General features: G+C 37.5%; 3 protein-coding genes across 5 annotated transcripts; 2 read left to right on the plus strand and 1 right to left on the minus strand.

The window, feature by feature from the left end:
- The first annotated feature begins 71 nt into the window (after positions 1-71).
- On the plus strand, positions 72-2556 carry LOC103325153 (Transducin/WD40 repeat-like superfamily protein). Its single transcript, XM_008227293.2, has 3 exons — positions 72-822; positions 1236-1533; positions 2243-2556. The coding sequence occupies exons 1-3, from the start codon at positions 166-168 to the stop codon at positions 2311-2313; spliced, it is 1026 nt and encodes a 341-aa protein (XP_008225515.2). The 5' UTR covers positions 72-165; the 3' UTR covers positions 2314-2556.
- A 390-nt stretch (positions 2557-2946) lies between these two features.
- LOC103325202 (pentatricopeptide repeat-containing protein At1g11290, chloroplastic-like) lies at positions 2947-5123 on the minus strand. The gene is given in 2 exon segments (XM_089048182.1): positions 2947-3064; positions 3066-5123. Coding segments are annotated over 2 exon segments (2091 nt in total). The 3' UTR covers positions 2947-3031.
- Positions 5124-5273: 150 nt separating this feature from the next.
- Positions 5274-10869, plus strand: LOC103325154 (LEM3 (ligand-effect modulator 3) family protein / CDC50 family protein). 3 transcript variants are annotated; one of them, XR_016125152.1, is made up of 10 exons: positions 5274-5579; positions 5801-6146; positions 6861-6922; positions 7014-7088; positions 7196-7312; positions 8112-8182; positions 8953-9250; positions 9833-10122; positions 10287-10370; positions 10510-10869. XR_016125152.1 is itself a non-coding variant. In XM_089048183.1 (8 exons), exons 2-8 carry the CDS (start codon positions 6071-6073, stop codon positions 10124-10126), a joined length of 993 nt encoding a protein of 330 aa, XP_088904309.1. In that variant the 5' UTR covers positions 5274-5579; positions 5801-6070. The 3 variants fall into 3 exon arrangements, 1 of the variants encoding a protein (XP_088904309.1); XR_513618.3 differs by having other exon boundaries at positions 10302-10370; XM_089048183.1 differs by lacking the exons at positions 10287-10370; positions 10510-10869 and having other exon boundaries at positions 9833-10126.
- The last annotated feature ends 8886 nt before the right edge of the window (positions 10870-19755 follow it).

Raw genomic sequence — 19755 nt, forward strand, 5'->3', positions numbered from 1 at the left:
AATAATTCAGAATGGCTTTTTGGTCATTTACAAATTTTATAATTCAATTGTTACTAAAAGAAAACAAAAAAGAAGAAGGGAAAATTATAGTTCAATAAAAACCCTTCTTGTTTGCCTAAAACCCTCAAAGACACAGCAAGCAATCGCAACGCCACCACCATCACCATGAGTCTAATAGCAGGCTCATACGAGAAATTCATATGGGGCTTCAAGCTCAAATCCCTAAAAGCTAACCCTGATTCTCAATCCCTAACCCTAGCCCCACTCTTCTCCTACCCCTCCCACCTCTCCTCCATCACCACAGTTGCCACCGCTGGCTCTGCCGCGGCCTCCGGTGGCTCCGATGACACCATCCACCTCTACGACATGTCGTCCGCCACCTCCCTCGGCTCTCTCCACGACCACTCCGCCACCGTCACCTCCCTCTCCTTCTTCACCCCTCCCCATCTCTCATTTCCTCTCAACCTCGTCTCCGCCGCCGCCGACGGGTCGTTTTGCATATACGAGGCCGACCCTTTTGTCCTCCTCAAGAGCCTTAAGCCCCACAGGAAGGCCATCAACGACGTGTCGTTGCACCCTTCTGGGAAGTTGGCTTTGACCGTTGGAAAAGACGAGTGCTTGTCGATGATCAACTTGGTGAGGGGTAGGAGGAGCTTCTATTGCAGGTTGGGAAAGGAGGCTAGCTTGGTGACCTACAATGGTTCTGGGGATAAGTTCTATATGGCTATGGAAGACAAGGTTATGGTTCATGAGGCTGAGGATGCTAGGTTGCTTTGCGAGTTGGAGAATACAAAGCGGGTTCTTTGCGTCGAGCCCGGCGAGGTTAGTTTCTTGGGCATTCTGTATTGGTTTTTTTTCTTTCAATTTTGCCTCCTTTTTGCATTTTTCAGTCTGCACATCGTCATGTGAGTGCATTGTCTTACACTTATCTACTTTAGTTGTAAGAATCCCAATATTGCCTTCTTTACATCTATCTGTAATTATTTACACTGCACAAAGCTATATATGTCTGCCATATATCTGAGGTTACTTGTGTTGGGGGGAATATTAAACCATTGATAAAAGGCATTTCTCCATTTGCATTTTTTGTGATAGCTCTACTGGCAATTCACAGTTCTCTTTTTGCTAAGATATTTCTGACTATGCAATTCACAATATTTCTTGTCTCATACTGAAGCAGTTTGTTAGAAAGGTTATTCAAGTTTCCCTAAACATTACATTTTAATTTTTGATAGAACGGAGTTTTATATACTGGTGGTGAGGACCGCTGTATTACAGCATGGGACACACACAGTGGGAAGGTTGCATATCGCATTGAGGATGCACACCCTGCTCGTGTGAAAGGAATTGTTGTGCTTACAAGCAAAGCTGGTGCTGTAGCCGATGATGACCCATATCTTGTAGCATCTGCCTCGTCAGATGGAGTTATACGCCTTTGGGATGTTCGCATGGCTGTTAAGGAGAAGCCAAATCCATTGGCCGAGGCTAATACAAAATCAAGGCTTACTTGTCTGGCTGGATCATCTCTTAAATGTAAGATTTACCTGTGTGTGATGGCTTGAATTTTTGTTGTTGGATAGCATGTTTTCCCCTTAATGAATTGTAAGTAGTTTTGTTCTAGAGTTTTCTTTTTCTCCCTTCATTTCATTAGTCGTTGTCGCTATAAGCTTGTATTGGCATGAATCATGTAGGATAAGATTATCATATAACTTGGCAGTAAATATGTTATGTCATACGAATTCTACACACTTAACCAGTGGAATTTCTGGATGAATGGCTTTGACTTTTTAATTGTTGACTTGGTGTGTTGATTGAAGGTATAAAGAAGGATCTGACTATAGCCAAATTTTGACTCTTATATACACTCCATGTATGGTCCTACTATACATGTTGCCTTTAGCCTAGCCTTAGTATGGGCTCCAACCCTTTACCTGATAAATGCTAAGGTGAAATATGAATATCCAATTCAAACACTGATAGGAATCTATTATGATGACACTAGGCCTGTTGGATTTGCATGTTAAAAGTTCAAAACTAAAAGAAACTCTTAGTGTTATCTTTGTACAATCTCAAGATCAGCATTATATTGTGTTGGTGAGCTGTAGTACCTATCTTGATGTTCCAATATACCTGTCCTGATGCTGCCATATGAACATGCAATTATGGATATAGGAATTTTCTGTAATTCTTGTGTCAACTGATCGTTAGTTGTCTTATTGTTTTCTTTTTCCTTCTTGTACAGCTTTCAAACGGCCACAGATTGGAAAAAGCGATAAAAAGAAGGAGCATGATGCAGCAACAGAAGGCGTATAAGTTATAACCAAATCAAAATGTCTGACCCAACCAAAATTGGCTTCACAGTCTTTGTAAAGGCTTTATATGTGCGTGCCTGAGAGATTCTTCAATTGCTGATAAACAGTAAAGGGAACTTCCAACGTATCAATTTTGTCGTAGAACTTGTTTGTATCAATGTTAGTTAAGTATTGGTTAATTCTGGGCCTCTTTGTATCTCTGGATTCTTTTCAAATTTTCTGGTAAAGAGATTCCTTTGTGTAATCCAGAGTTTTGAGTAAATTGTATGGAAGCGAATGCAGATCTCACTACGAAACTTCAATGTGTTCAAATGTAGTTGCACACATTTCCAAAGATAATCCAATATTTTTGAGTAAATTGTATGGAATAATGGAAGTGAATTTAGATCTTCCTTAAAACTTCAATTTGTTCAAGATGCAGTTGCATGCAAAGCGAAACATTAGCACATTAATGCGTTACTATACCTTCCCAAATGCGTCTTTTGCTTTCCTTTTATTTTCCTCTCTAAAATCATATAGTTCTCATACCGGGTGAAGTTTGTTAGTCCTAGGTAGTCGTTAGTCAAATGCTCTATGAACTGGTTTTTCTCTTTTTGACCTTAAGTCTTGTACTCTTCTGGGTTCAAGGCTAATATGTGGCTCTTGGAAATCCATTTACACAGAAGAAAAAAAACTTCAATATGTTCAATGAATAAAATTGTCAAAAACGAAACAGTATTTCAATACTCCATCTCTGTCTCTTGCATCCTTGATTTCCCACTCCAGGTTTCTTAATATGGCATATATACCATCTGATCTTGGATGAGATCGATCCGCTACTCGGAACTCATGTAGACATCCATTTATCTCTACCCAGCTACAACCGGGAGTTTTCTTTAGTCCTCTATCCCTGAGGAAACTCCTCATCTTAGCAACTCCATCCCACTTTCCAGCTGCAGCATATATGTTGGCAAGCAATATGTAATTTCCAGCATTTTTCGGTTCCATGGTTATAAGCTTCTCAGCAGCAAACTCTGCAACCCCAGGCTCTGAATGCAACTTACAAGCACTTAACAAAGGGCCCCATACCCGAGCATCAGGTTTGAAAGGCATAGATTTTACAAGTTCTCTGGCTTCATTGACATGCCCAGCACGCCCTAGTAGATCCACCATGCAAGCATAGTGTTCCTGGCTTGGTCGACAATTATATGTCTCAACCATCTCCTTGAAACACTCCTTCCCTTCTTGAACAAGACCTGCGTTTACGCAGGCTGTCAGTACTCCAAGAAAGGTTACTTGATCTGGTTTCAATCTCAGTTCCTTCATTTGGTTATACAACTCAAAAGATCGATCCCAGTCTCCATGCTTAGCATACGCACCAATCATAGAGTTCCATGTGACTAGATCTTTATCATTGATATTCTCTTCATCAAAAAGCTTCCAGGCCATCTCTATGCATCCACATTTTGCATAGCTGACTAGAAATGCCGTATTAACAGACGAAAGTGTGTTGAGGCTAAGTTTCACCGAGTACCCATGAAGGTATTTTACATTCTCTAGTGCCCCTAGATTCACACAAGCAGGCAAGATGTTAATAACTGTAATGAAATCGACACTGATTCCCTCAGATTTCATCTTGGAGAAGAGAGAAAGAGCATCAAGTGACTGATCATGATTGACATATCCTTTAATCATTGCACTCCATGAAACAACAGTCTTGTTTGTCACAACATCAAAAACCTTTCGAGCCGAATTTAGACGATCACATCCACAGTACATGTCAATCAGAGAATTATGAACGGACACTTGATAATCTGAACCATTTCTTATCACATGAGCATGCATTTGTTTGCCCCAATCAGTAGCTCCTAACTGTGTAATTGAAGAAATTGCAGGGATTGCAGTAAATAAATCAGCTCTAATGCCTGAACTTCCCATGCATCTTAGTAGCTCCAGTGATTCCTTAGGGTACCCAATTCGAGAATAAGCTGATATCATTATATTCCAAACAACAGAGTCCTTCTCAGGCATTTCTTCAAATACCAATTTGGCATATTCTAAATCACCTAACTTGGCATACATAGACAACAATGCAGTATTCACAGACAAATCCACACACAAATTGCTCACAACAACCAAACAATGAACAGCCTTTCCCACCTGCAATGAGTTCAAATCCACACTTGACCTCAGCAAGTTAATCACAGTAACTGAATCAGGTTCAAATTTCTCTATTGCTTTTCCGCTTTGTGAGCCCTCAGAAGTCAGAGAATTCCATTGCTTTCCCTCATTTTCAAAATTACCATAGCTTCTATACATATCAACCAAAGCAGCACCCACCAGATCATATGAATCAAAACCCAATTTCACCACATGCCCGTGAATCTTTGCCCCATTTCTAGCATCTGAACACCAAGAACATGACTTCAAAACATAAGGGTAAGTATTTCCCTCTGGGTACATAGATTTCATAACCATTTCATTGTAAACCAAAAGGGTTCTCTCAAATTCACCACACCCTGACAACTTTCTTAAGATTGTATTATACAGAAGGGAACTTCGGTCACTGATAGAGTTGAAGACTTGTTGGGAAAGACTGAGGGCGCCAAGGTTCGCATAGCAGTCGATGAGTTTGGATGAGAGTGTTGGGTTTTGGTGCAGACCATGAAGGACGAACCTGGCGTGGATTTGCTGGAGTTTTTTGGGATCGTTGCAGAGGTTCAAGAGGGAAGAGAGTGTGTTCAATGGTCTTGTTTGGGTCGCGGGAAAGTGTAGAAATTTGAGAAGGAAGGGGTTGTGGAGAACATGTCTTGACCGTTGGGAGGGAAGCATGTTAGGCAGAAGTTACCCCAATCAACATCTTGGTGACGAGTTCACATAAAAATTGGGTCTTTAGTTGTTTAGTGGAGGCATCATTGCTGGCATAGTAGAATAGAAAATTCACTTTTCTTTTTTTTTTTCCTTTTTTCCAGACACTTTTTTTCCTTTTGAAACCAAGAAAATTCACTTTTTCAAGGGATAACTAAACAGAGAGAAGAAAAACAGAGAGAGAGAGAGAGAGAGAGAGAGAGAGAGAGAATTTATTTCAGTGTTGAAATTGAGAAGGGAGAACTAAACAGAACTTTCCGTTATTTCTGGAGTTGCTGTCCTCTAAAGCTAAGCATATTGGACAACACCGATGAAAGATTTGAGCTTGTCTCAGCACCAAGTAATCTCTTTCGTCTTCCCTCGTATTTCTCTCAATTCCCAGTAAACCCAACGCTCAATTTTTCACTTCAAATTCTACAGGTAATTCCAGATCTCCCTTCTCTCAATTATTATTTGCTTTTCTTCGTCTTCTTCCATGTTCCTTTAGATTTACCGTTTTTCTGCAACAATCTCTTCTGCTTCATTTTAATTTTATGTTCCCAATTTGATTCTTGATTGAACATATCGGGTGTTTGGTTGCTGAGAAAATGTTGGAAAAGAAAAGAGCAGAAATTGATGCATAATTTTTTTTCGTCATGTAGGAAACAGGGGAAAACTAAAACCCTTAAAGCAATTGAGCTTCATCCTGCTATTTAGATTGGTTAGCTAACTAATTGCTTTGGTTAGTGCGGTTGGCAATTCGGTTGCTTAATTAAAAGATTAATTTGATATATACAATGGGAAGTTGAGGCTCGTTCTCGATGGGGACATATAACTAAATAAAGGTTTCACTTCTGGTGGTGTATCCTTGGAACATAGTGCTGGTTAAAGTTAGTGCGTTGTTGGAGGTGTAGTGTTGAAGATTGAATTTGATGGAAGTGGATGGAAGTGCCTCAACAGTTTCTAGGGGTGCTCAATCAATTCCACTACAATCCAGGCGGCAGAGAGGTATGTTTTTCGGGCCTTCCCATTCCTAGTCATGACTTGGTTGCCTTAGATTCTGCTCTGAAACTTTATTTAGGTTCTTTTCATGTGGTTCTGTAGCACAGATTGTTAAAAAATTGGCGTGAGTGGTCATTAACCATGTTCCCTCTAAATACATTGATTTATTGATTTGTGATATCTTAAGAGATAAGACATTGTACTTTTGTCAAATATATCTAGCAGTTCAGCAGGAGGCTAATGCCTCGGATGATTATTTTTTTTTCCAGGGAATAGGTTCATAAAAGATAAGACTTTGTACTTTTGTCAATAAGAGAAAAATCTAAGAATATGTTATCAAATTCCACATGAAGAAGGAGAAATTAACTCAAAAGCTTGAAAAGGCATGATCATTGAAAGTAGGGAAGGAGAAAGTAGAATGCAGTTTAAGATCAAATTGTTGTCATGGATTTTGGGAAGAGGCTAACCCGAAAAGGCCTTAAAGTCTGGTTGCACATATGCATATGCTTTAAGCAAATGTGTGACTCATCTAATTTTATCTATGTATCCCTTCTTTGACCTTTTTGACATTTGGAACAATTGTTCAACGTTAATGGCATGGAGCCATACAATCTGCCAATTCTTAATTTGCTTTTAGCACGAGTCTTATTTGAAAAGAAAGAAGACTTTGCACTTTATTCTTGTTCACACAAAATGGTTATGTTTATGGTGGTTTTGTAGCTTTCTATCAGTTTACACAGCAGAGCCTCCCCGCTTGTAAGCCTGTCCTCACACCAGCATGGGTGAGTTATTAAATATCATAAGCAACTTCTTCTGTAGTATGTTTATTCACTTTGTATATGTGCTTAGTGATATGGACTATCTTCTCTGCAGGTGATTACTACATTTTTATTGGTTGGTGCCATTTTCATACCAGTTGGGCTTATTACACTTCATGCCTCCCAGAACGTAATATCTTGTCTCTGTTGTTCATTGGTTCTTGTTCTCAGCTGCACCCATATTTATAGTGGAACATGAATCTGTGTGTAACCATTTGTTTGACATTGGATTCATAGGTTGTAGAAATTGTGGACCAATATGATACAGAGTGTGTCCCGGAGGCATTCAAGAGCAATAAGGTGGCCTACATCAAAGATAACTTAATCTCTAAAAACTGTTCTCGGTACTTGAAGGTAATCTTTTCTTTGTTCTTGTCTAGAACTTTAACTATGACATTCCTTGCGACTTGTTGATTGGATATCTTGTCTGCTTCATTTAAGGTTGTCACAGAATATGAAACTATATATTGTCCATTAATCTAGATAATGTTTATCATCATCATCATCAATAATTGATTCTACGGAGCTTGATCTGTTAGGGTTGTTTAAAGAGGCAAGGCCATAAAATAACATTGTGTAGTAGAACCGTAGATGAGGAGCTGGTGGTAGGCATTTTTAAGAAATCAAATATAGGAAAGGAGAGAATTAATGCAATAATTGCTTGCTACCCGGTGAGCGGGCAAACTTTTTTTATTATTTTTATTATCCAATATCCCATGATGTAAGAAACTGATGCATTTCTGCTAAGCTGTTGTAGTTTCATTATTCAAGTTTCTTTTAAGATTGGTTAAATCTTAATATGCCACAAAACCTACGGCTGCTTATTCAATTGTGTTGACTTTGAATTCTTCTATAATAAATTGGAATTATTGCACAGTTTTATAAGCTATTCCCTGGGGTCTTGGCACATGCCTTCCCAAATATTTTCCTAAATTCAGAGGCTCTGATTCCAGTAGTTTGTGTAGTTTCCAATAAACCAAAAGCTTCACAGATTGGTCTGTGTATGTATTCACTTTAGGAACATTTGTTTATTAAATACTCTTTATTTGAACCTTATCATGCATTGGTTTGACTGCGTTGGTTTTATTCAATAATGTTGTTTTTCATTTACTTTTTTTTTCAAATTTTTTTACATATTGGTCTCTCTTTGAAGGTTTACAAGCATATGAAAGCTCCAATTTATATCTACTATCAGCTTGATAACTACTATCAAAACCACCGACGGTGAGAGCTCTTGTGTCTTTATTTTTGGCATAGCAAGGAATCCATCACTTGTTCTGATTTATCTTTCTTCCTGCCTTTTTTTTTCCTTCATGTTTTTCTTTATTCCATTATTCTGAAATGACTTGGTTTCTTTATTGCCAACAGTTGCCTTCTTCTATGAGATTCTTCATGATAAGCTTATAGTGCTTTGAATTCTTTCAAACAACTACTGCAGGATAATATGTAGTGCACCTGGCCTTCATACTTTTGTCATCATACATCTTTATTTTGTAGATCCTTTTGGCTCCGTCTTTACCGTTATGAAAAATCTTTCCTGAAGATATATCACAGTGGGGGAAAAAGAAATTTAGGTGTAAAACCTTACACTGTCCTTGAACCGTTGTAATAACATGTTCAAATTTACTGATCTATATGGATCGTTAGTATTATAGGTATAATTTAAAGATTAAATATTTTGCCACTCCAATGGAAATTATTTTGGAGAAATTTTTTGTTCTAATTTTTTTGGTTTTTTGGTGAACTTTTCAAAGGGAAACTTGGAGAAGGTCAATATTGTCTTTGTTGTGCTGATTTTGAAATAACAAGATTTATACCTGAAGATCCTTTCTCTTCTTTTTTCTTTTTATTTTTGTTCGTCATGAAAATTCTGTAAAGCCAAATGTTTACTAAGTATTGTTCCTTATTCTATTAATCAAGAAAACTTAACTTTGATGTTACTTGTTTTGATCTCCAGCCTTACAGTTTTACTAAGCTGATTCCCAATTTTTCAGGTATGTCAAAAGTAGAAGTGATCAGCAGCTTTTACATGGATTGGGGTACAATGACACAAGCTCCTGTAAACCTGAGGAGTCCAAGAATGGTCTTCCAACTGTTCCTTGTGGCTTGATAGCGTGGAGTTTGTTTAATGATACCTATACTTTTATTCGTGGAAGAACTGAATTAAAAGTCAACAGGAAGAACATAGCATGGAAGAGTGACCGTGATCACAAATTTGGGAAGCATGTATATCCCTTTAATTTCCAGAACGGGACCTTGATCGGTGGTGGAAAGCTAGATCCAAGAATTCCTGTAAGTACTAGAGCTGTATAACAATCTATTAATTTGCTTTCTGTGCAACTATACCTTTGGATATGATGCCACCATTTATAGTTCACGGCATGGTACCTTTATGCAAGTACTCCACCTGAAGTTGCCGCCCAAGATTTGTACTGTCTAGTGAAAAATATACCTTCCATTTTTCGTTTTTTAATTGAGATATTAAAATGATAATAAATGGTTGCATATCAAAACACATTAGAATGCCTCCATTTTGCGTCTATAACCAAAGTCAAAGAAGTTATACCATGTTTCCAGTCCCAAAAATCAGTGCCTATACCTCCATAATATGTGATATATATATATATATATATATAAATATATGCATATGTTTCTAGAAATATATTTAAAGTTTTTATCAGGCTCTTCTTTCGGGGGTGGTCTCACCTGGCCAACTGGGCCATTTGCAAAGGATGCTGTTAAAATAAAAATAAAAAACCTCCCTTGTCTACTGCTACAAATTTTCTATAATTTCCTTGGAGTAAAACTAAGTTCTTACGAAAGTACAATTTTTCTGGAGTTTTCATGAACTGTAATTTTTCTTTATTTAATTAGCTAAGCGATCAAGAAGATCTTATTGTATGGATGCGGACAGCTGCACTCCCCAGTTTCCGGAAGCTGTATGGTAGAATTGAAGAGGATTTGGATGCAGATGATGTTCTAGTAGTCAATCTAACGAACAACTACAATACTTACAGTTTTGGTGGGAAAAAGAAGATTGTCCTTTCAACATCAAGCTGGTTAGGAGGAAAGAATGACTTCCTTGGGCTTGCCTATACTTTTGTTGGTTCGACTTCCATATTCATCTCTGTTGTCTTCTTGTTGCTACATATGAAAAATCCAAGGTAAATGTGATATATCATGCTTGACTTCTCCATCTTCTGCGTACTTTCATTGTTGCTACATCTGACATGTAAACCCCATATAGTACTAAATTTTTATTTATTTTTATTTTTGGTAAATTACCTCCAAATATTACTGACTTCAGTCTTCGATTTTGCTGATAAAGTGCTTTGTTTTCTAGAACTCTTTAATTGCCGTAACTGGGTTGCCTTCTCAAATTTTCCCTGTCACTGGTTTCAATACTGATTTGGTTAGTTCCTCAATTCATATTTGTTTTTCATGCCTTAATTCTTTCCCTGATAAGCTAAATGGCTAGATCTTCTAATCTGTTTCTTAGACTTTAATGCTGTCTTTGTCTGTTGCATTATTTGATTTGTTTATGTTTGCAGGCCCTATAGGGAAATACCTTATCTGCCTTGGAACAAGCAAAGCGTTTCCAGCAGAAGATGTGATGATACTTTATGAATAGTTTGAATCTGTGGATTTAATGTGACCTCAACACCTACACGTGAATTATCAAAATGTCGAGCGATTTCAAAATGTACTTGCAAAAGAGAAAGGGGTTCTTTTGTGTAATATAGAAGAAAAACAGCATTCGAGCTAGTTACATGTTGTACATGCTACAGAATTTGTTCAGTCATTGATGACTGGTTTTCTCTGTATTCTTGTACTATAAGATGAAAAATTAGTTTGGATGAAACTTTGTATTCAAATGGGGGTGAATGGAGCTTGGTTTCTATTTTCAATAATCTGAAGCAATCTTCGTGCTTGATAAATTTCAATCACAGTCAGTTTGTAGGCCTCCTAAATCAGTCCCAGTCACTAGCCAGGATGAGATTGGGTTTAGGTCTGGATTCATTTTCTTCATTTTTTTTTCTTTTACTATCTTGGGACTCAATTCAATTCTTAATGTCTTATCTTATCTGATCCATGCACAATTATGCCGATGTCTATTTATATATATAAATATAACAAAATAGGAATAGGATATATAAAGCAGCATATAAGATGAATTTTTATCCTATTTTTATGAGGATTTTGCATCCTTTCAGCTAAAAACAACCTTCATGCAAAATTTAGTTTTTAGACATGTTCAAATATGGGTTTACTTTGCATAACTGATTGGTGTGCATTCCTAACAAAGCTTTCCAAGGCCTTTCCTCCTTACCCTATTTTTGGGACCCTATTATCTTTGAGCCCTATAAAACCTATGCCTCTAGCCCATAGCTTTCCTAGTTAAAAACAAAGGCCCCCTACACCATTGCATTGCTAGTTCCTTCCTCTTTCTTGCATCCTCCTCCTCCTCCTAGAATCAAGAAGAATAAGGAACTAGCAAGGATCTTCAAAAGCATTCTTTTTGGAGAGATAATGGGGAAGAGGTTCAAAAGCATGCAAAATTGGGGAGAGGTTGCACCTGCAGCCCTTTCAAGAAAATCTTCTAGGGTTTTGACAAAACTAGAGACCATAATTGAAGAGGGGTCAGAAAGCAGCTTTGAAGGTGGGCAAAAGGGGATGTCTTTGTATGTTCTTCCTTTGCTCCTCACTGGGTTTATGTACATCATGTTGTACACAGATGTGGCTTGACATGGTGCATGAGAGAGGCATGTGGAGAATTTGAATGGCTCATGTCATATGTTACCTCAAGGTAATCAATGTGTGTGTTAGGAAAAAAAAAACCTAAAAACAATGTTACAATGTGAGGTGGAATTTGTAGCCTATGAACTTTTTGTACTAGTGCCATTAATTGATATAATTAATTGGCTTTTCACAAGGTACCATATCTTCTCTTCTCTTCTCTTCTCTTCTCTTCTCTCTCTACATGTATAACGAAATTATATAATCCTTCAAAATATTTCTGGTGTCCGATCATAAACGGCCGTGGTCAGGTTCATATACCAATAGACTTGGTACATAGAGGTTGAAAAAATTATGCTCAAAACAAATTATAAATTTCCCTTGATCGATCCCATTAGGCATATAAACCATAGCTAGACTAATTTGCCAAAGGCCACCACTAATGGAAAATAATATATATGAAAGGACAAATAAACGCCGGACACAAATTAAGCTCCCTCGCAAGAAGAATATGAAATTAGGTGAATAAATAAAGAGAACATATATATTAGATGAACATTTATTCTGAGACATGACGCGTTGAGAGAACACATTTTTACTCAATTTTTTTCAAATTTGATCCCATTTATTGCATGGTTTTAGAGCGTGCTCTAAATTTATAATCTTAAATTGGTTAATCGCTTTGATTGATTTTAAGTAACAAATTTTAGGCTTTGATATTTGAAACCTAACGTTGAATCTCTAAATGACCATTTTATAACCTAAATGGGGTCGAAGTTGAAGAAAATTGTGGAGAACTGAGGTTTTCCTATTTCCACGGTTACCTGAAGTTTTTATGATTTGGTAGGGAGAAATGAAAAGAAAAGAGAAAAGAAGTTGTGATGGAAAAGATGAAGCTAATTCTGATTTCAGCAAGGCTTTTACAAAATGCTTGATTTGATATGAATTCGAATTTAGTAACTAGAGCAAACATCACATATTAACCAGAACAGGTGATTGATGAAAACAAAAACCATTCCTTTCATATCTCTCACCTCCATTCTCATTTATAAATTATATTTTCCTTCTCCACCTATAATTCAGAAAACAGAAAAAACCAACCACCAAAAACAAAGAAGACACGAGCTTAGCCAAGTTGGCAGCAGATATGCTTCCTACTCTGTATTCGAGTTCAAATCCCCCTTCTCGTAGTTTAGATTAGATTAAAGTAGAATATCGTTTGTATGAAAAAAAATAAAACGAAGAAACTATATTGTTAAACAGACCAAGAGTCAACGTATAAATACCAGTGAAACTCTGAACTTAAAATAACTATGCAAAAGGCCAATAGAATTCGAAGAACCTGCCATTGATTTTCCAATTAGAATGCCATGAGCATATACACTGTTCATATATATGTCTTTAGAGACGAATCTACCCTCGATCTTTCAAACTATTTCATGTACAGTTTCCTTTCCAATTCGCCTACATCTGGTAATTGGTCTATTGTCTGTACAACAAGAAATAAGAAACAAAAGAAACAAACACAGGAAGAAGAAACAAGGCCCTCTTCGGAATCGGTGCAACTTCAATGCTAATTTGAGACCCCATAATATTTCCTGGTCCTTCTTCAACAATGGTTTCCAGCTTTGGACACTTTGAAGATTTGTGGTGGGTTAGGAGCAGAGTTGGTGCAACTTCCCCCCAGTTGTGCATGTAGCTTACCTCCTTCACCATCATTATCTCTCTAATCAGATAATAATATTACTGCTCTAATTACTCAGATAATTGTAATTAACACAAATATGAACGATCTTAGTTGGAGATTTTTGGCTTGTGAGAAGAGATTGGTGAAGTGTTCTCTATATATAATGGTGATTAACGCGAGATTATAGGAGGTGGTAGCTGGCAAATGACCATGGAGCATCCATCGTGGGGTGACACATAATGCATGGAGTTTGAAGAAGTCTAAGGAACTTTCTAAATTTGGCAAATTTCACGTGCTACAACGTTGTAAATTTCACAAAACCACATGTTTGGGAAACCGCGTCTGATGACTCTCAGCCATTTGGAATTTGACAAGTGCTCGGTGCACAGGAAAAATCGATGAAAAATAAATCTAGAAGACATTGCAAAACAAATATATTTAATGGTAAAGCCGTGCGGCCGTATAGCCGACCGGCTATACTTAAAAATTAAACAGAAAAACTTTACAGCCGAGCGGCTATACTTAAAAATTTAGTATAACCCGACGGCTATACTATTTATTTTATAACAAAACTGGTAGCCTCGCCCGGCTATACTCTTTAACTCCAAATATAGCCGCGCGGCTATACTATTTATAATAAAGAGAATAAGGCGGTGCCCAGGAAAAATCGATGAAAAATAAATCTAGAAGACATTGCAAAACAAATATATTTAATGGTAAAGCCGTGCGGCCGTATAGCCGACCGGCTATACTTAAAAATTAAACAGAAAAACTGTACAGCCGAGCGGCTATACTTAAAAATTTAGTATAACCCGACGGCTATACTATTTATTTTATAACAAAACTGGTAGCCTCGCCCGGCTATACTCTTTAACTCCGAATATAGCCGCGCGGCTATACTATTTATAATAAAGAGAATAAGGCGGTGGTACTCTTTATATATAAAAAAAGGACGAGCACAGTGCCTAGGTGCCATGTGTCAAAACCGTAACGCCTGGCGGCTACACTATTTTTTAAAAAGAATTAAGAAAAAATGAGTATACGCTATTTCTTAAAAAAATTTCAAACAAATCTAGTATAGCCGGGCGGCGATACTATTGCTTGAACAAAATTAAAAACGGGTATAGCCGTACGGCTATACTATTTGTGAATTTTGCGTGTCTTATTGAACTTTTTGTCAAAAACATGTGTATTAAAATTGAGAAATACATTATTAAACGTGAAAGTACTAAAATCTTTATACGGGTAACGACTTTAGAAAAGTAAAAAATTAAAAGGAGGAAATAGAGACTCGGTAATACAAGCAAACGATTTCACAAAAAACTTAATAAATAGAAATTAATTATTTTGTGGAATTTTTCTTTAATTTTTTACATTAAATCATAATTAAAATATAATTACTAATTAAAGTAATTCAGAAAGACTAAGATATTACCTAATTACATATATTAAATTAAAGAAGTAGGCCAAAAAAAGAAGTAAAGAAACTAATTTTTTATAAAAACTCACTCTCGACGACATTTCGTCCGAAGCAGGTCTATGCCGTGAAATGTTCGGCTATACTGTTTATTCCTAACAACCTTACCTTTAGATTCTTAGCTTGCACACAAATAATTTGACCATTGATACTTCAACTCCAGAAGCAAACTTCATTTCTTGTTTGACTAATCTTACGAATTTGCAGAGATTGACCTTGTCAAATAATCCATTAAATGACACTCTTCCTGTATCCTTTGGGAATCTCTCCACATCACTTGTATATCTGGAATTAAGAAACTGTAGCATGAGGGGTAAGATTCCTGATTATATCGGCAACTTAAGCAGCTTGATAGCCTTAGCTATGAGAAACAATCAATTAACTGGCTCAATTCCAACCTCAGTGGGAAGACTTAGGAATCTCCCTGGTTTGTAAATAAATAATTTTTTTAAACGGAGTATAGCCGAATACTTATGAAAAAAAGACCAGCCTAGCAGTAGGCGTCTACATGTCAAAACAAGTATAGCCGCCCGGTAATACCTTTTCTTAATTAAAAAAAACCGAGTATAGCCGTTCGGCTATACTATTTATATATAAAAAAAATCCGCCAAGCTATTAGGAGCCCACGTGTAAAAACGGTGTAGCCGTGCGGCTATACATTTTTTTTTAAAAAAGGAAACCTTAATATAGCCGCACGGCTATACGATGTAAATATATTATATTTAAAAGGTATCGAATGGTGGTATGTGGTGAAGCCCGACTCCATGTTCAACCATGCCAAAATAGTACACTTCAACCAAATTCAAGGAAAGCTAGAACATCCAACTTGAAATATATTATTACAGGGATCGTATCAACAATACTTCCGATGGCCTCTGTATCAATGTTCATACTGCGCAGGAAAAGGAAAGTGGAAGTTGCAACAGAGACTGCTTTATTACCTTGACTTCTTTGGAGAAGAGTTTCACACCTTGAACTTCTGAGGGCGACGAATGGATTTGATGAAAGCAACTTATTTGGCACTGGTGGTTTTGGCTCAGTATGTAAAGGTACAATTTTAGATGGGATAGATGTTGCTGTAAAGGTTTTCAATTTACAGCTTGAAGGGGCTTCCAAGAGTTTTGATAGTGAATGTGAAGTGCTGAGCAATATTCATCACCAAAATCTTATCAAAATTGTACTGTTGTGGTTACTTTTCAACTTCTAATTTTATTTTCATCATTTATAACTAAATTGACGTATATAATATTGCAGAGTTTGGAATGGAAGGAATTGTTTCAACAAGAGGGGGATGTGTATAGTTTTGGTATTGTAATGATAGAGACATTCACAAAAAGGAAGCCAACATATGAGATGTTTGTTGGGGAAATGAATTTAACGAAATGGATTGCAAATTCATTGTTTCCATATGCTGCAATAGTTGAAGTTGTGGATGGCGATTTGCTTGGGACAAAGGAAGATCATGATATTGTGAGCAGGAGGGATTGCTTATCATCCATTATGAGATTAGGGCTAGCTTGTTCTGCAGAATCGCCCGAAGAGAGGATTAACATGCAAGATGTGGTTGTCACACTCAATAAAATCAAGATTAAGTTTTTAAAAGGACTGTGGAGGAGTGGATGAATGAATTAGCCATTGATGAAAATAAAAACATCAACCTTGCAGCTTAAGAGTCCACGAATCTCTACCGTACCCAAGAAGAAGAACAGAAGCAGGAAAGAAATAACAGGACCTGGCAGAGCTAGCTTAGCCATTGATGTTATGTTATACAAAGTAGTGTAATTTCTATGGTTGACTAATTCATGAAGAGGAAGATGGGATATTTGTAGCAGTGCTGCAGAGGAGGACACATAATGATCATGCAAGAACAACTGAGTAACAATCTGATATTCTCCATTGCAGTCAGATTGTATATAGGCTGGCATTTGTACTTTTGGGCCACCTGTTACACACAATAAATTGCTTGCCTCACCTTCTTTAGTTTGGTTATAACTTACAACCAAGGTTCAATTAATTCCAGTCTTCCCTATCATATAATTCCAAATTCAAGTTAAACGGAAATTTCAGAGAGTGTAAGACTTTTCTTTGTCTGGGCTTGAGCTTTCTTTGGTCATGTATTCTCCATTCATGAGTAAATTCAAATACCATTTTCCTTTCGGTCTGACTCAGGCATAGATGAAATCACCAAAACCTGCAACACATGATCATGAACAGTTCAATGGAAAAATTGATGGTAGGGAGCTTAGGCACTGATTTGAGTAGTTCAGATCATTAAAAAAAATTAAAAAAATAATAATAATAATTACATAACGCCGTTCGGCTATACTATTTTGGAAAAAACAAGGGTATAGCCGGGCGGCTATACTATTAATAATTAGAAAAGGGCCCGCCTAGCGCTGTAGGGCCACGTCAAAACCGGTATAGCAGACGGCTATACTTATTTAAATAAAAGCCCAAATATAGCCGCTCGGCTATACTATTTTTTTTTAAAAAGTAACGCGTATAACCGAACGGCTATACTATTTTGGAAATAGTATAGCCACCCGGCTACACTATTTGCTATTAAAGAAATGTCAAACCTTTCCTTCAAAATTATAAAAGGCCATATGAGTCCACAAATATGGCAAATCACAAAATTGCACTCTCACCACACACACGTAGGAAACATATGGCTGCACATACGAGAGAGAGAGAGAGAGAGAGAGAGAGAGAGAGAGAGAGAGAGAGAGGAGTTTTATGCAAAGTGTGAGAGGGTGGGGAGGAGGGATGGTGATGCGATGGGTTTTGGGTGGGCGGAGGACGCTGCTGCGCAGTAAGGGTTTAAAGTTGTTAGAAGGGGCGGCAAGAAATGAGAAGAAAATCTGTCAACATATATTAATCTCTCTCTCTCTCTCTCTCTCTCTCTCATTGCAGGTGCATATACTGGTAGCAGATGAAAAGCAGAGGCTTCTACAAGAACATAAATAAACGACCAAGATTATAAAGTTATGTAGGACAAATCTACATGACTTAAAATGGGTCTGGGAGGCGCTAGGAGGCCCTAGGCGGCGCTAGGCGGGTTTAGGTGGGTCTAGGCGGTGCTAGGCGGGTCTAGGCGGCGCTAGGCGGGTCCAGGCGGCGCTAGGCGGGTCCAGGCGGCGCTAGGCGGCTCCAGGCGGCGCTAGGCCGGTCTAGGTGGCGCTAGGCGGATCTGGGTGCCAGGTTGGGTCTGGTTCTTTTCTTTTGTTCTTTAAGCCTACTGCCTAGCGATTCTTCTTTGAAGCTGTATCAGATGCACCACCTTTTGACCCCAGCAATATTGTGTCATTGCAGGCACATTTCTGCAGCCACTTTCTTTTAGTCTATTCTTTCACTTCATTTTCTTCTATGTTTATTGATGGGATTCAAAATTATGGCAGCTCATGTTTAGCAAGTTATTTGATGGGAAACTGAATCCTACTTTTGCGGAACAGGAAACATAATTGATCTGCTGGGTGCACTTTCTGTTTTAGTCTTTAAAGAATCTCTTTGCTTGTGTTCTGTGTAGGTTCGTACACGTAGGTTCTGTAGGAGTTACCCGACCTGACAGGCCTAGTAAACAACCTCCTGCTGTTCACTTAAACGAGGAATTGGATTTTATCCTGACATTCAAGTTGCAGGTTTCATACTAATTCAGTGCAAGCTGTTTGATATTTTTATACATAATCAGTGTATCAAAATACCACTTCTCAGCTCTTTTCTGTTCTTTTTCTTTTTCTGGTCGGATTTAGCTCTTTCGATTTTGTACATTGATAAGTTTTGGAGCAGGGGGAGGATTAAATACGGGGAAGTGGTACCATATACAATTGTGAGGCCTTGTGCATTAACTGAGTAGCCTGCCGGAGCAGATCTCATTTTTGACCAAGGAGCAGACAATATAATGGTATATAATCAAATAGAAGATCACTGTTCTCTCTTTGTTGTATGTCTGTGATGACATGTATTGCTCTTTCTTTCCCTCATAATAGTCATAGTATCTGAATGTTATGATTTATAGTATTTATATATATGCAGGGTAAGATATCAAGAGAGTGTAGAAAAATAGACAAGAGAGAAGTTTGGGTTGAGTCACTCGATACTTTGATCATGTTGAGATACACCATATATACAGGACGCTAGCGGTGGTCAACTATAACAAAAGAGGAAAATACATGATTACAGGGATTTGTACATAAATTGTACCAATCACGTTGTAGGGTTTAGGCACTGGTCTGTAGCCCAAACATCAACATAACACACATAAAAATCATCATTAAAAAAAAAAGAAAAGAAAGAATAGAAAAAAGATTGTTAATTAAAACTTTAACTTACTCACCACCACCAGACTTTAGTGCTCATTGCTGGGGCTGATCAGCTATAGTAGGAGTCTTACCACCATCATCCTCATCTGTACCATCACATTTCTACAATCACATAAGCAATTTATAAAAGTGTGATTACAGCACAGAACTCAGAAAGAACAATTTGGTATTACCTCTGCCTTTATTGTAGATGGCATCTCAAGAAATGAAATTTTGTGATATTCATTTATTATCCGTTTACATCCCAAAAACATATCCTCAGACGTCACGTTGCAGTCCCGAAACATTCCATCTTTTTTGAAGCAGATTCGAACTTCCCACAACGTTCCATTATAACACCTTATATTTGCCAATTTGTCAGTCTTTTGCCTTATCACTTGAATGATCAAGCTAGGATAAAAATCCATCCCAACTGAAACTCCAGCATCCTCAAGCATCTTTGTCACATTAACGTCTTCAAAATTTGAATGCTAAGTAGTCTTCAGCAAGCAGATCAGAGTATTTACCATGGACTTTCTACCGTTTTTTCCAAAGTTTTCTAGTCTCAGTCAAATCCTTCGCTGTTGGAGTTAACCAG

This window comes from Prunus mume, linkage group LG3 (assembly GCF_029339155.1).
Source record: "Prunus mume cultivar Tortuosa linkage group LG3, ASM2933915v1, whole genome shotgun sequence".
NCBI lineage: Eukaryota > Viridiplantae > Streptophyta > Magnoliopsida > Rosales > Rosaceae > Prunus > Prunus mume.

Bases quoted from the DNA above. Each gene is read 5' to 3' on its own strand.
- LOC103325153 (XM_008227293.2), top strand. From the start codon at position 166: ATGAGTCTAATAGCAGGCTCATACGAGAAATTCATATGGGGCTTCAAG. The intron at 823-1,235 runs GTTAGTTTCTTG...AATTTTTGATAG, and splicing joins TTTGCGTCGAGCCCGGCGAG to AACGGAGTTTTATATACTGG. The intron at 1,534-2,242 runs GTAAGATTTACC...CTTCTTGTACAG, and splicing joins GGCTGGATCATCTCTTAAAT to CTTTCAAACGGCCACAGATT.
- LOC103325154 (XM_089048183.1), top strand. From the start codon at position 6,071: ATGGAAGTGGATGGAAGTGCCTCAACAGTTTCTAGGGGTGCTCAATCA. The intron at 7,089-7,195 runs GTAATATCTTGT...TTGGATTCATAG, and splicing joins CACTTCATGCCTCCCAGAAC to GTTGTAGAAATTGTGGACCA. The intron at 7,313-8,111 runs GTAATCTTTTCT...CTCTCTTTGAAG, and splicing joins ACTGTTCTCGGTACTTGAAG to GTTTACAAGCATATGAAAGC.